General features: G+C 40.6%; 2 protein-coding genes across 2 annotated transcripts; one reads left to right on the top strand and one right to left on the bottom strand.

The window, feature by feature from the left end:
- Positions 1–2,703: 2,703 nt before the first annotated feature.
- Positions 2,704–5,318, bottom strand: LOC308085676 (chymotrypsin B; the record flags this gene model as incomplete). Its single annotated transcript, XM_080428927.1, has 7 exons — positions 2,704–2,865; positions 3,055–3,188; positions 3,405–3,585; positions 3,996–4,080; positions 4,308–4,387; positions 4,684–4,787; positions 5,267–5,318. 7 exons carry the CDS (start codon positions 5,316–5,318, stop codon positions 2,704–2,706), a joined length of 798 nt encoding a protein of 265 aa, XP_080285053.1.
- Positions 5,319–8,171: 2,853 nt separating this feature from the next.
- On the top strand, positions 8,172–11,483 carry LOC308085702 (chymotrypsin A-like; the record flags this gene model as incomplete). Its single annotated transcript, XM_080428960.1, has 7 exons — positions 8,172–8,223; positions 8,529–8,632; positions 8,972–9,051; positions 9,384–9,462; positions 9,868–10,048; positions 10,861–10,994; positions 11,322–11,483. The coding sequence occupies 7 exons, from the start codon at positions 8,172–8,174 to the stop codon at positions 11,481–11,483; spliced, it is 792 nt and encodes a 263-aa protein (XP_080285086.1).
- Between the last annotated feature and the right edge of the window lie 4,949 nt (positions 11,484–16,432).

Below are 16,432 nucleotides of genomic sequence, written 5' to 3'. Positions count from 1 at the left end.
GTTTTGCATTTAAGACATGCCTAAGATTAACCAGTTCATCCTGGAGAGCATTAAAGGCAAGATGCAGATTCTTAATGGCAAGCTGAACCGAGTCGGCAACACAGTATAAAACGTAAAGATGGACATGGCAGTTAAGAGTGGAGACAATATTATTAATATATATCTCTGCTGTCCGGCAGAAACCAAAAACTCCAATATGTTAATTTTTCAGGAAATAAAACAAAAAGTGGAATTAGGAGGTTTTGTTCATCATTGATAAGAACAGCTAAATGGACCTCCAGGCTCACAATGAGGTTGGAGGTCAAAAGGGGGTGGAGCCTGGAGTCAGCAAAACCAACCAAATGGTTTAGCAGAAAGTTTGAGGATCCAATGGAGTAATAGCTAGTTTTGTCAGAAGCGCTTTTCAATACTTTTCATTGGTTCAATATTTTTTTAATCAACACACAGACGTAAAGGGTATTCAATAGCACTGATTTATGGGGGAAAAAATGCAAAAGCGGAAAAATTTTGTTAGCTGGTTTCTGCCGGACAGCGACGATAGTAAAAAGGATGGGGCCTACTGGCAGGAACACAGACTGAATGCTCCAGGACTTCACACACTGAAATCTTTCAGAGAGTTATAAAACCATTCACAGGCTACATTATTAAAACCAATATGTTATACGATTTCTGTAAAAGTAAGGTATGATGATGGGGATAAGTCCACAAAAAGGGAGGCACAATGTTTGTGTTTCAAATATTTGTATTGATTTTCAAAATGAAGCAATGAAAAAAAGAGGTTAAGGCTACAGATGTCACAAGTTCAAAGCATAAAACAGAAAAAGATAACACGAAGCAAAGACAAATACAAAATACAATGAAGAACCCCCCCCCCACCCAAAAAAAAAAACCCTGATACCACCCTCCCCACCCCCTCAGCCAATCCCCACCCAGAGCACTACTATATTCAATTACAAAAGACAAGATAAATTGGAAGATAATATAAAAAAGCACAACATAACAAAAATAAACGTTATTAGTCTGTTTTTTCAAACTTGACACAACAGTCCATATGCATGTGTCTGTTTTCACCATACATAAATGAGGGGGATGTTCTCACCCCTGGCTAGGAGTGAACAAATGCTTCTACATGTTTTTCCGGTCACAGGGTGCCAATTTAACATATTAATACTCTTTCCCACTACAAATCGTGTTAACTTTGAGTGACTGCAGCTTCTTCTAGCGATGAAGTTCTCCATTAAAGCAGAAGTAGAGAGACACTGACAGAATCCAAAATACGGAATGATTACATCTATCTCATTCATGGGCAACTGGCGGCCCGGGGGCCATATGTGGCCCCCACCTTCACTTGATGCAGCCCGCAGGTTAATAAAAAAACCCAACTCTATATTAGTAGTGTAATGACTAGTATTACTTCTTTGTCTTTTTATGTTCATAAAGTTAACATAAGTATAACTAAATGCATTTGAAATTAAATAAAAATGTAACTTTTCAGGATTCCAATAAAAAAAAGCAAAAAATAATTAAGGATTCCAATTAAAAAATAGCAGATCTACAAGCTCAAAACGTGTCGCGATGCGGCGTGTTTTGAGCTTCGGCTATTTTTGCTACTTTTGTATGACATACTAGGCTGACAAAGTAGGGGCCAGTGGGGTATTAATTTACGAAAAAGCATCCTTGGCGAGCATCCTTTATTTCTCTACATAAAAGGTGGCATCCCTATTTTAGTTTTCCCTGTCTATTTCGTTTTGAGTTTTGTCTTTTGTATTGTGATGTTGTCTAGCTTTGTTTTGTTTCTAAGTTTGTGTTGTTGGTGTATTTTGTTTAAATCAATGTAGAAAATAATTACAAGAGAGAGTGGGTCAGTGAAAGAGGAAGGCAGAAGTATCGGAGAGACAGGAAACCAATAAAGAAGGATTACATGCGTCTATTGCAGCATGACCCAGCGACGCGTTTCATCACCTCAGACACATCGGGTCCAATTTATCTGAAATGGAGTTTTGGTTTGAAGACAAATAACCCCAAACTTTGAACGTGTCATGACCCAACCATACAATCTGTTCTATTGCTCTTCTAAGGTGCAGGGCACGTATGCCTTTTATAAGCCTTCACTGGCTATAACCATGGGAAGAGAGGTCGTCTGGAAGAGAGAAGGTCCCCGGATCCCCTCCCCCAGCCCGGTCTATGTGTTGAAGGGTCCCTGAGCAAGACACATAACCCATAACTGCTCCCGAGTGCTGTATTGATAGCACATTATATTTAGGATGGGTTAAATGCAGAGTACAAATTTCATGTAGCCTACATTATGTGCAAATGTACTGTGACAAAATACTCTTTTCTCCACCTGTTAAGTGTGCACTGTTGCAAACAAGTCTGTGGCACTTTTCTCTCATCATCTTTGAGACCACCCCCCCCCCCGCCCCAGAAGATGAGGGACTTATTTCTCCACATACCGTATGTGGTAAATAATTAATAATAATGACAATAAAAAAAAATCCACAAGCTCTAACACAAAATGCAACAGTAACATTAGCAAACATTACAAGCAACCAAGTTCGCCCAGGCAATATCTGAGAATGATCAATACACAGCAACGCCAACTTCTTTTAAGTGTTTATTGAACTTCAGCATATCAACATCCAGCTAGGTCATGTTGTCAAGATGGGGCTGGGTTGGTGGAAGTAGGAAGTCATGGTTGATCTCTTAGTTGGCAGCCATGGTCTGGTCCACCCAGCCGCGGAGCTCGGTGACGCGGGCGTAGACGGCAGGCATGGTGGTGGAGCAGCGGCTGCTTCCCCAGGAGACGATACCAACCAGGGTCCACATGTTGTCCTTCTCACACACCAGGGGGCCACCAGAGTCACCCTGAGACAGTCACAGCAAGACAGGAACGGTACAATTTATGCTAATTCTATAGCCACTGCTGCATGCCTGTCAAAACTGCTTGCTGATGCTATTCTTTTGCACTAGCAAAATATATAGGTAATGAAATACAAACATACACACACACACACATAACTAGATACAAAGTGAAATGTGGGGAGCAGATCTCACCATGCAGGAGGTAGCACCATCAGCTCCAGCGCAGATCATGACGTCAGAGATGTTGCTTCCCCAGGTCTTCTTGCACTGCTCATTGGACATAAGGGGCAGGGCAGCCTGCTGCAGCTTGTTGGGGGTGTTAGGGGCTGGAGAGAGAAAGACAAAGAGAGAGAGAGAGAGAGAGAGAGAGAGAGAGAGAGAGAGAGAGAGCGAGAGAGAGAGAGAGAGAGAGAAATAGTTTACTAATCAAACAAACATAAAGAAAGGAAAGTAAAAATAAATGAACCCATGTTTAACAATTGCAAAACTGCCCCCCCCCCCCTGCTCTACTAGGACAGCAGTGACATTAGAGAGGGTCTCACCATTGTAGCGGGTCAGGCCCCAGCCAGAGGTCACGCAGGTCATGCCAGGGGCGAAGACATCAGCGGTCTCAGCCAGGCAGACAGGGGACACGTTGGTGGTCAGGCGAGCAGGGGTGGCCAGCTTGATCAGAGAGATGTCGTTGTTGATGGTGCGAGGGTTCCAGGCAGGGTGGGTGAACACCTGTGGGTGAACAAACAGATGGGTGGAAGAGGGAGAAATACAGAGATTCGTGTGAGGGAGTGAAGAGTCAAGAGCAATTATGAACATGACTATAGGATTCACTTGAAATACTGTATTGTACATGGGTTTGCTTCTGGCTATTTTATTGGAAACCAAGCCTCTTTACAGTAGCGTACCTGCTCAACACTATTGACATAATTAACATCAGTCTATTCATATCAAACATCAGTCTGTTAACATCACTTGCTGTACATCGATTCGTGTGTCAGGTTGTGTATAAGTGTGTAATGTATAGGTTACTGTAGTGTGAGTATACAGTAGTAGCTGAGTAGTTATGCTTTGACTAGCTAACTGGTTAGCTTATTGACTAGCCTATGGGTTAACTTAGCTTTAGTTAGTTTATTTGTCACCTGGGCAGGCTTGAGGATCTGGGTGTCCTCGGTGGTGGAGTAGGAGCCCTTGTCGTGCTCTCCAACAATCACACGGTGGTAGGTCCTGAAATGAAACAGTATCAATGAATGGACATTTCTTTCTTTGTGTTAATTATGTCTTATAAGGTGTAATCTTAAGTAAGATGTAATCAAGCGATTGTTATATTGATTCAATTCAATTGAATACAGCTTTATTTATCAACAAAGGCAATTTGATTGTGTGCATGACTACAGACAGACAGGATACAGACATATAAACAGATATGCATGAGCGTGGACTCAGATACTGACCTGACATTGCAGTGGGCAGCAGTGACAACCCAGTTCTCATTGATCAGGGAACCTCCGCAGAAGTGGAAGCCGTTGGATTGCTGAGGTAACATGGAGATGGAGGAGATTACGTGTTAAGCTTAAACATACCAAGGTACCATGTGAAGTCTCTTCACCAACCATGACCACATGTCCATTTATGCGACAAATTAGATTATGTGCAATAAAGTGATTTGGTGAGAATATAGTGTTGATGTTGTGTGTATTTCATTAGATTCATTGTGGCATTTCTGGTCTTGTGAGGAGGCAGGGAGTTTTAGCATTATACTTTTATTAAAACTTTTGAAATCTAACGGTTGAAGTCTGATCTTACAGTACAGTACAGACAGTCACTCACCTGCAGGGACACCTGCCAGGGCCAGGAGTGTGGCACAGCCTCCTCACCGTTGACGATGCGGGCATAACCAGTCACCTGGGGGGCGACGGCGGGGGTGCCGCAGCCTGGCAACAAGGAGCAAACCATTGACACTCTCTTGATTACCAAATATAATGGAATCATCAAGTCCCTAACTGTTCATCACCTTGAAGTAAAATTATACTGGACTGGACCCATACTTTTACATTTACATGTACATACAAATAAAATAAAAAACATTCTGGATGTTTGAGGAAAAGTGTTTACTGGAGGTGAAATACAACCCAAAGAGGTTAAATTTGTTTTAACATACGTATTGAAGAATCTTCATAATTATCATAAGAGATATAATTCTTCCTCTCCTCTTTTTAAACTCTTGAGCTGTACTTTAGGCCGAATCATCCTAATTAATCCAAGTGTGTTTGTAGGAGCAAGCACATCAAATCTTTGAGTTTGGGTTAAAGGTTTAAACAAGTTCTGAAGGCAAAGCACTAACATTTGACATTTCTTCACTGTAACAAAATCTATATTGGAGATGGCTGGACGAGGGCCAGGCTTCCCTTACCGTAAGCGGCGCTGACGAAAGCAAGGCAGGAGATGATCCAGAGGAAAGCCATTGTGACAATGTGACACTGAACTGTGAACTCGGGGCCATATTTATCCCCAAAAGCCTCTCCATATCCACCAATCAGAGACCAGGCTTCGTCCACTGAACGTTGAGGTTATTAGTCCAAAAACATTCCATCTGCCTGCATCAGGTGTTTATCAGGCTAAAGCAAGCTGCCAGTTCTCAGGCCTGAACTGAACTGCTTGGATAAATATAGCACACACTGGAAATAACATGTTTTCTTTCCCCCTGTTTAGAAACCTTCTTTGTATGAGCGGTAAAACTTGAGTACAATTTCAAATACATTTAAAAATTACTTAGCTACAGTATGCGTCCTATACTGTATATATATGTCTAAGTATGTGTCCTACGACATGTATGTCTAAGTGTGTAACTTATGTCTTTTACAGCTTTTATCCTTATCCAGACAGAATTATGTTCATTATGTTGCATCCATGATGCACGCAATTTCAGTAATATTTTAACGACTTTAGACAAGTACCAAAGTCAATGACTACAGATGAAAATGGGCTTACTGCTAAATCTGGTGTTTTTTTGTTATCAATTGTTTTTATTCCCGTGTTTTTATTCTTCAACTCAACTCAACTCAAATTTTATTTATAGAGCACATTTCATTTGACCGAAGCCAACGAAAGTGCTATACAACACAGCAGGAGCAATAAGATAAACAACAAATACATGCATCAATTGAAAAACAAGTTAAATATGCACAGCAGAAAATAATGAGGTGGAGTCTATGCTATGGTCTTGGAGTATCAGATTAGCTGTGCTCAATACTTTTCCCTGGCTCAAAAGCCAGAGAAAAGAAATATGTCTTCAATAACATTCTTAACGAATAACTAATGTACATGTGTGCGCTGTTCTTCATAAACTAAACGAAACTAAACTTTTCTGGAGCACAGACATAGGCCTACATAAACAGTTAAACAGCGTTAAACTGGCTGGTGAATGGTGATAGAATAGACAGAAGTTTATCCATCAAAAGCAAGATGTTCTGTAGAGCAATGGTACTCAAACTTTAAATCTCTGGAACCCCAATCTGCACTGTAAAGTTCTCAGTGTCCATTTAACTGTACAAATGGACCCAACTGGACCCGTTACAGGCCCATAAGGGTCCATTTGTTTAACTTTTATTGATTTTGCTGGGGACCCCCTGGAACTCCCTTAACCCATTAAAACCGTGAAAGCATCATTTTAGATTTTTTCATTGCCTATCCAAAAATAGCAGACATACAAGCTCACAGAGCTTGTACAGCTGCTATTTTCGAACATTTTTGAAAAATCTTGAAAGTGTGAGAACTACTGATGTAGCAGTCATTTGTAGAATCGATCTCAGGTCTCAATGAGTTAAGGACCCCTGGGAGTCCCCGGACCCCACTTTGAGAACCACTGCTGTAGAGCAGAACGTCTTCAAGTGAAGGTGCATGTACTGTAAGGTCACAATCACCCAAGATGTCCCAGCAGGAACACAGATATGTCAAAATGTATGTTGTCATAAATAATTTATAACTGAACAAAAAAAAAAATACCGTAAAATCTTGACTATTAATCTTTACCCATTAAGACCGGGATAGCATCTGTGTCATTTTAAGATTTCTTTGGCTATTCAAAAATAGCAGATATACAAGCTCATAGCACGGTACCGAGTGCAGCGCTATGAGCTTGTATCTGCTATTTTTGTAAGTGTAAAATAATGGCAAAAAAAATTCTAAAACAACACAGATGCTTTCCCCATCTTAATGGGGTTTATAGGGTACATTTTACTCTGTGTAAAAATGGTAAATGGTACATTTATACAGCAAAGCACTTGGATGTGCATTAGATTCACTAATTCACACACACATTCACACAGATGGTGGAGGCAACCATGCAGGGCACCAACCTGCTCACGGGGAGCAGTTAGGGGTTCAGTGTCTGCTCGGCGACACTTCGACATGAAGCCAGGAGGAACCGGATACTTTCCGGTTCCAAGATGGCCGCTCATGCCTCCTGATCCAGTTTTTACTGTGTGGTGGGGAGATAACAGGGGTGTAAATATTGTAACAGCCTTCTCACAAAACAGTTTGTTAGAATTGTTTTTAGAATAGTCCTTCTCATACATTTCCCAGTGAATAATTTCAAATGAATTAAATGCAATATCTGTGAAGCTATTTTATGTGAAGATTATTATTAATAATAATAATACATACAATTTATACAGCGTTTTTCTGAGTACTCAAAGTCGCTTTACAAAACAACAAAATAAAACAACTTTATTAGGAAAAACTAGTTAAAAGGTTAAAGGCTATAGAAGTAAAGGTAAAAAAGGGAGGATTAGGATTAGATAGGGAATGCAGCTCTAAGCTACTTCATGTGCAAACACTAATTAAGACCAGCCATCTACTATACATTGTGCACTGAATTAGTGAATTAAATTAAACGTGAATAAGTATTTAATGATTATACACTGATTGATTGGTCCAAAAACAATGTACTAAATGTGTCTGCATTATTGCTGCCAGGGTGGCAGTCATAGAGGTTGGAAGGAGCCAGACCATTGAGAGCTTTATAAACAAGTAAAATCATTTTAAAATCAATCCTAAAAACAACCGGGAGCCAATGTAGTGAAGCTAAAACTGGAGCTGATGGTCACATAAGGTCAGCTGCCCTGACCTTATGTGACGGCCCTTTCCGCCCTCACCCCACCATGTCCAAAGTGTGCCTGGGAAAATGTCCACTGTTACCAGATGGTGAATGGCAGCACCAGTATGACACATCTACATTAATACAGGTTAATAGTTAATAGATTATGCTGGGGTATATAAAGGTTGATGAGCGGAGCTGAGTGCTCTAAGCTATAAACATGGCCTTCCTCTGGATCCTCTCCTGTCTCGCGTTCGTCGGCGCTACCTATGGTGAGATCTCATCCAGTCCTTCCACGAACGCTTTCACGTTTTTGAAATAATGTTCAAAGTTAGCCGATCTACAAGCTCACAATGTGCTGCCATGTTGTAGGCTTGTAGATCAGCTATTTTCAAGTGTGTGTGTGTTGAATGTATTAGAAACAGCTCTGTAATGAAGTGTGTGTGTGTGCGTGTGCGTGTGCGTGTGCGTGTGTGTGTGCGTGTGCGTGTGCGTGTGCGTGTGCGTGTGCGTGTGCGTGTGCGTGTGCGTGTGCGTGTGCGTGTGTGTGTGTGTGTGTGTGTGTGTGTGTCTTCAGGCTGTGGCTCTCCTGCCATCACTCCAGTAATCACTGGATACTCCCGTATTATCAACGGTGAGGAGGCTGTGCCCCACTCCTGGCCCTGGCAGGTCTCCCTGCAGGTAACTATACAGCAACACCTTGTTTACATCTATAACGACAAGCTGTCATGAATATCATAAATATTGAACATCTTATTTTGGAGGATATCTCTGCAGTTGATGGGTTTGGTCAGTGCGCCGTCGTCAATGTTCAGAAATGATACACCAAGTGAATAAAATGATACACCAAGTGAATAATTAACTTTTTTTCCATCTTGTACTTCTTGTGCTATTACCGTTTACTTACTATGCGTTTGTATCAGCTAGACAGCCTTGGAGCAAGCACATTGTAATGTACACAGCATATACAGTATGTGCGGGGTCTTTCACATCCCATTCATTGTACCATGTATCTTTTAGGATTACACTGGATTCCATTTCTGTGGTGGTTCCCTGATCAACGAGAACTGGGTTGTGTCTGCTGCCCACTGCAATGTCAGGTAATACAAAAATACATAACCATGAGATATGAGTAAACAAAGTTTGGACTATAACTCACACAAGTGTCATTCAACCATTTTCAAGCTGGTGTCCAAAGTAGCAAATCTACTGAACACATTTGGAAATAGCAGATCGGCTATTTTAGGTATTTGTTGTAGGAATAAGTATATAGGCTAGGGCATAAGTGGTTAAATGTGTGAAATATAACAACCTTTGTCCAAAGTAGCTGTGCTACTTATGGACAAATGTTAGTAACTTAACTCTAGGCCATCTAACATTTAATGGAATTAAAGTGAAACAATGTGATCTCAAACAATGTTTGTTTTTCCAGAACTTCTCACCATGTGATCCTGGGCAGACACGACCACTCCTCCAACGCTGAGGACTTCCAGAGAATGAAGGTTGGACAGGTACGGTAGTAAGACATAAATGAACACACCACAAGCATGTGGTGTGTGTCATGACATATTAGATAACTTAAATACACATTATAGATACAATAAGTAGCTGTCAACATAATTGTAAAGTTGTTTACATTCCATCAGATTTATTTATGTGATAATTATACACATACATGTTTGTAAATGTGTAATACACACATACACACATACAAGTCTTCAATTACAGTGTTAATCCAAAACAAGTTGTGTTGTGCTTATAGCGCTTAGGTGCAATTCCAACAAACCAAAGTGTGCCCAACAAAATCAAAATGCCATTAAGCAAGGCAGTGAACTCCTACAGTACCTGCTCCTTCTTTACGACTGTAGTTAATCTAGATATGGGCAACGGATAACTGGCTGTAATTTCTCTGATAGGTCTTCAAGCACCCCCAATACAACCAATACACCATCAACAATGACGTCCTGCTGATCAAGCTGGCCAGCCCTGCCAAGTTGGGCATGCGTGTGTCTCCCGTGTGTGTGGCTGAGACTAGTGACAACTTCCCTGGTGGCATGATGTGTGTGACCTCTGGATGGGGCCTGACCCACCGCTGGGGTGAGGGAACATCAACCCAAAGATTCATTCAGCAGAGAGCCTACCGAATCTGCTAATGCCCATACAGCATGACCAATGATTGTACTAACGTTAGCTATGTTTCCGTTTTTTCTTTTGTTTGTAACTTTTTATTTACATTATACTACATACGATAGTTGTTGTCTCCGCCAGGCCGAAGGCGTGGCTGAGACTATGTTTTGCCCCCTGTCCGTGTGTGTGTCTGTGTGTGTGTCCGTCTGTCTGTGTACAGCTAAAATGACACCCTACAGTTTTCAAATCGGCCTCATGGTGAGGCTATAACAGGTCGATTCGCGTTGTACCTGTAACTGGACCGATTGCTGTGAAACTTTTCACATCGGCCTTTTCGGAGACCTGTGGTCCGATCGAGGAGCACATTATTCTAGTTATTTACTGTGATTATGGGCACTTCAATGTACCTCAAAAGAACTGACACACTTATACCTCCTAGGGAGTGATTCATGATTCATTTGTATGTATACTGCATTGTATACTACAGTCATTTACTGTGATTATGGGCACTTCAATGCACCTCAAAAGAACTTATACTTATAAGGGGGGAAAAAAGAAAGAAAAGAAAAGAAAAAAAAGGGAAGGATGTTTTAGAAAGTCTGCTGGAGATGAAAAGGAATATCCTCTGCTGGGAAAATCGCACTCTGGTTATACGCATAGTCACAGTCAAGAATGATGTTGTTGAGGCCTTGGAAAACATCCCACTGTATAGCCAATGGTACACAGACCCAACAGACGATCTATTCAATTAAACCTTTGAATCCTGTGTGTTTTGTTTCCAGCTCCTTCCACCCCTACCCTGCTCCAGCAGGCTGCTCTCCCACTCCTCACCAATGAGCAGTGCAAGGAATTCTGGGGCAACAAAATCAGCGACCTGATGATCTGTGCTGGAGCCTCTGGAGCCTCTTCCTGCATGGTGAGTGACACAGAGAGAGAAAAACATCAAGATAAGGATAAGGATAATTCCTTTTAACAGGTCGTTCATGAAAGTCCTTGCGGTCTTGTTTCCAATGAGAACCTGTGAGCAATTGGGGTTAAGAGTCTTGCTCAGGGACAAATTTCATATCATCGGCACATATGCTGGGATAGCCTGGAATCGAACCTGGGGCAACCAGGGCCAGCTGGTTCCCTAGGCGGGCTCACTAACCACTCAGCTATGGCCGCCCCTTGACATTTGACATTTGACAGATGACATTTAGACATAAACTAAGCACATAAACAACACAAATGCTTGTTGTTTCAGGGTGACTCTGGTGGTCCCCTGGTCTGTCAGAAGGCTGGAGCCTGGACCCTGGTTGGTATCGTCTCCTGGGGCAGTGGAATGTGCAGTGTCAACTCGCCCGGTGTGTACGCCCGCGTCACTGAGCTGCGTGCCTGGATGGACCAGACCATGGCTGCTAACTAAATCCACTCTCATGACCATTTTCATTTTGATTATTGATAATATCTTGTAATCATGAATAAAACTACTGTGTAGCTATACACGCTGCTTGTTCTTATGGAGATTTTATTCCCTGTGTCAACATGGTGCAATTAAGGAGGGTTAACTGACAAAAGTTACAATGGATTTAAATTAAAACCAAATTAGTACACCATCCCTTTGAACAACGGCTGCAAAAAAGGAAGAAATATAATTGGGGCAGGGTGTCCTATAGGCCTACTTAGTTTTGTGTTTTTGCTTCTTTTTTTTTGCCCATAACTATAGTTAAAAACACATGGGAAAGGAATAGGAAACCGTTTGTTAAAATGGTAGGATCCAATAACAAAAAAGACAAAAAAGATGTGCCGGAGAGGCCAAAAAAACTCAATGGAGCTTGTCAGGTGACCATCCTAATGAGAGTCCTAAAAGAACCAAACAAAACAACAAAATGTTTGTCACCAAAGTACTTAAGTATGGTGACAAAAATAAAGCTGGGTCTTGAAATAGGGTTATAACGAGGTAAGGGATGTGTGTACAGTACATGTTGGAAATATAAAATAAATCATAAAGATCTATAGAAATATAGGAAATATACATATTTTTCAGAAAAAAATCATAATAATAGTAAATAGTAACCATATGTAATATGACAATAGGTAACATAATGTATAATATAATATTATATATAGTTCTATTATATGAGGAATTGACTGGAAAACAAAGAGGCTAATTTGGAAATTGTTTAAATCAAATTGGGGAAGGATTCTAAGAAATTGAAGCAGTATAAATAAGAATAAATAATATAAATAAATAATATAAATAAGAAATTTATATTATTATTATTATTATTATTATTATTATTATTATTATTATTATTATTATTATTATTATTATTATTACAATTATTATTATTATTATTATTATTATCATTATTGGGCCGATGCCAGTTGGGAACGATGCCCGGTTAGTATTGTCAGAAATTAGGAGGCGACAGGAGGCAGAAAAGTAATAATAAGACTTTCAGATAGATAACATACAGAGACTCACTCAACATGGATCTATACAAACTGATTGCCTGACACTCAGCCTGAATTTTCATTCCGTTTCACTCCATTATTCAGTATGAAAGCCCTCTAAGTGCAGCCCTTTTCTGAGTGTGGAACTCTACTGGATCATCGCCATTCCCATTGGGCCGGTTAGATTTTGAACCGAGAAAACCCCGCCTTCGACAGCATCACCAGAGCCTGAATGCGTGGCTAGCGATTCAGGGGCTGGAGTCACGCTAACGAATGAACAAATACTGTATATCAGAGCCTTGTATTAGAGAGTTCCGCCAATGAGGGGGCAAAAACAGCGCTGGTCACGTGGTTCATGTAAACTGGAAATAGTTACAAGGAGCTGTAGACTTCAGTGCATTCCATAAACTTCCGGTTTAGGGCTTTGACACTATTCGCCAATAGACGGCTATGTAGAAGACCGGGCCCGATGAGGTGAACGCGAGTGTCAGAACTCTCTCTCTCTCTATGGGTCTGCTGTATATATACATACAAGGAACTAACTAGAGCAGGTGAACTCAACAACAATCAACACAGGATATAGGCAGACACAGGCAGATAGGCAATCAAGAAAACAGGACATAGGTGACTAGGGTTAACAATAAATACAGGGTGGTGAGACAAGACATGTAACAGCAAAAAAGGGCCCACAGGAAATACAGGAACATAACTGCAAAATAAGAAACATAAGAAACACATCAACAAACTAACACAGAACTAGAGGACCAATACAGAATATACTGAACTACAGAGACTAAGTAAACAATCAACGAGGCATGATTAGAACACCTAAACCAAACTGAACAGGAATATATATGTAAGTAAATGTCCTCAAACTGAGGAATATGGCCAAATATCCAAGGGCTGAATATCAGGCCATGACAAGTATAGCACTAGCAGGGTGCTTGTCCTTACCCCACAAAATAAATGCAGAATTTTATCTTGTGATCTTGACCTTTTGCACTCAAAAAAGGTACTCAAGCACTGACAGCCAGACTTACATGTGACTTGTTGCATGTTTTTTGCCCTTTACGCTGACTCTCCCATGCTGCTGCATTGCATAATTTGACTAATTTAATTTGACTTGGGGTCAAGAGCAATCCAGGTCTCATTTTGGGGTGTTGGGATGTTTTTAATTTGTTTATTTGCACATAGTTAAAAACACGTGGGAAAGGAAGAGAAAATGTAACAGTTTGTTAAAATGCTACCAAAAAGTTGATGTGCCAGAGAGGCCAAAAGAACCCAAAGGGTTGTCAGGTGTCCTTCCTAATGAGAATCCTAAAAAATAGAAATAAATGAATAAAAAACTAGTATAAAAAGTACTATGGTGACAAAAATAATGCTCAAGGTTAAGCGCAATCCAGGTTTCATTTTTGGGGTGTTGGAGCCATGAGCTTGAAAACAAAAGACCTATTTTATTTCACACTGTTTCCCCTATTGGGCAAACAATAGGGCAGATAGATGCCAACTCAGGAATAACTATTAACCATTGTATAAGTTCACTAAATAATACTGTGCAGATGTTTTTTTTAAGTAGAAAAGTTGACATACAACAAACAATAGAGTGCACATGTGGAAAATCTTCAGGATTTGATAACAAGGCAGGCACTCATTTGTGTCTTCTTTATTTATTTATTTTTAATACATTTAAATGTGCATATTTCTGTATTTGTTGCTATGAGCAAAACCTTTTCAAGTCTTTTATCCAAATGTCATACTTTTCCATAGGTTCCCCACCTGTATTGCTGCACTGTAAAATTATTGCCAGTTAGTCTTTACTACAAAGTGTCACCAGCAAGATATTTTTAACCAGTGTAACAGCCAAACTGTAAAAAGAGGGTGATGCATTGTTGTGTACTGTATGTATTTATTAGTAATAGCTGTGCACAATTGAACAATTAAAAAAGAAAGATGCCGGAATCTGTTATGCAGTGCAACTTATTTCATAATGAAGCCACGTCAGACAGACAATGGAATTCTTTTGGCTCCTCCATGTCAAGATACTGAACCCCTACCTGCTGCCGATGAGCAGGTAGGGTGAATAATCAGGGTGAATGTGAGGCATACACTGTGAAGTGCTTTACGTGGTCGGAAGTCCAGGAAAGTGATAAGCTATAAAAATGCAGTCATTTAACATTTGTTGACCCTCTCACTGCCAGCCCATATTGTTGGCCTGGGGAGGGTGTACTTTACTGTATATGTTTATTTGATATGGACAGAGCACATTAACCTATATAGCCTATACTTTACAACAAATAGTGAATATATAACTTACTTGAGCTATTACTGCTATTATAGCTACTGCTATTATAGCTATAGCTATTAACCCTATTAACGCTTAACCAGATGAACCCTTGAGTCCATATTCTGGGGTGAACATTCAGCCAAAAATAGCCTATCGTCAAGCTCACACTTCGCAATGTGACATTTTGTGAGCTTGATCGGCTATTTTCGGCGAAGGGATGGTGTATATCGTGGTTAAAGCTATTAACGCCCCCATAATTAATAGTATTAGATCTGCTACTGTATATAGCTACGCCACGGTTAATGTGGTTAACCACATGAACCCTAACTTCCCTATACTAATCTGGGTGAACGTTTGGCAGATCGGCTCAAATTCTCAGTAACTTCTACAAATGCACAGTCGAGCGTATACTTAACAGTCCCATCACAGTTTGGGGTGGAAACTGCACTTATGGTTATAAAGGCTGCTCAGTACATCTGTGGAACAACCTTCACTTCGTCTCAGAACACTTACAGCAGGTGAGTCACCATGAGAGCACATAACTAGGGGTGTGCCACTAATTTCATGAAACGATACAATACGATATTGGGCTCACGACATCGATACGATATCGATACGATACGATATATGGCACTTTTTTATTATGAAAATATATGGGGGGGGGAAGCAAATGCAAACAAATATTTCTGTTTTGTATTATTCAGACATGCAAACTTGTAGCTTTTCAGCTACAATAGCCGTTTTGAATCCAAATAGGGCAATAGTGTGACACCTGACCCGAAAAAAAACAACATGTTGTCACCCTTTTCACCTCGGGGCTGTTTGCATGCCTGAGTATAATGATTATTAAAAATATATATATATATATCGTCACGAAAACGTATCGCGATATATTGCGGGACGATATATCGGCACACCCCTACACATAACATCATCATGGACAGCAATCACCCACAACACCATCACCTCTTCACTCTGATGCCATCAGGCAGTATAAAGTCCAGGACAACAAGACTGAAAAAGTTGTCATCATAATTGCCTGGTTTTCAAAAGGTTCATATCAGGCTCGAAATTGAACCCATTATGTGCACAGCATTTGACTTGACGTTGCTCTGTAAGGATTCAGAATCTCAACAGAAGACACTGGTGTCTAAAAAACATATTGACAGCAAAAAGGCAGAGGAGAACATGGGGAAATCAGATGGGCAGTGCGGTGGGTCATAAACGCCACTGTGGCCTGAGGGCATCTCATTTTTGGAGGGTCATAAGGCCAAACAGTAAGAATTCAGAATATCAACAAAAGGCACTGGTGTCTAAAAACATATTTTCAGGAAAGAGGCAGAGGAGAAAATGGGGAAATCAGCTGGGGCATTGTGGGGCAGTGCGGGTGGGTCATCAAGGCCACTGTGGCCTCAGTGCATCTAATTTATTGAGGGGTCAAACTGAGGGGACACGGCAGCCATGGCATCTATGGCCTCCATGAAATTGAAGAATCTGCCCTGATTATAAAAAGAAAAACAATACTCATGGAACACTTGTAGAGAGGCCTTCAAAAGAAAAAACTGTGGATGTCAAATGCTCCGCTGAACCTGAAATCATTTTTCCGGGGTGGCACGAATACAGATTTCTATATA

Source organism: Gymnoscopelus braueri (assembly GCF_963280865.1).
Source record: "Gymnoscopelus braueri genome assembly, chromosome: 1".
Taxonomy (NCBI): domain Eukaryota; kingdom Metazoa; phylum Chordata; class Actinopteri; order Myctophiformes; family Myctophidae; genus Gymnoscopelus; species Gymnoscopelus braueri.
The sequence above is the reverse complement of the archived record's forward strand: the minus strand, read 5'-3'. Positions and strand labels throughout refer to the sequence as shown.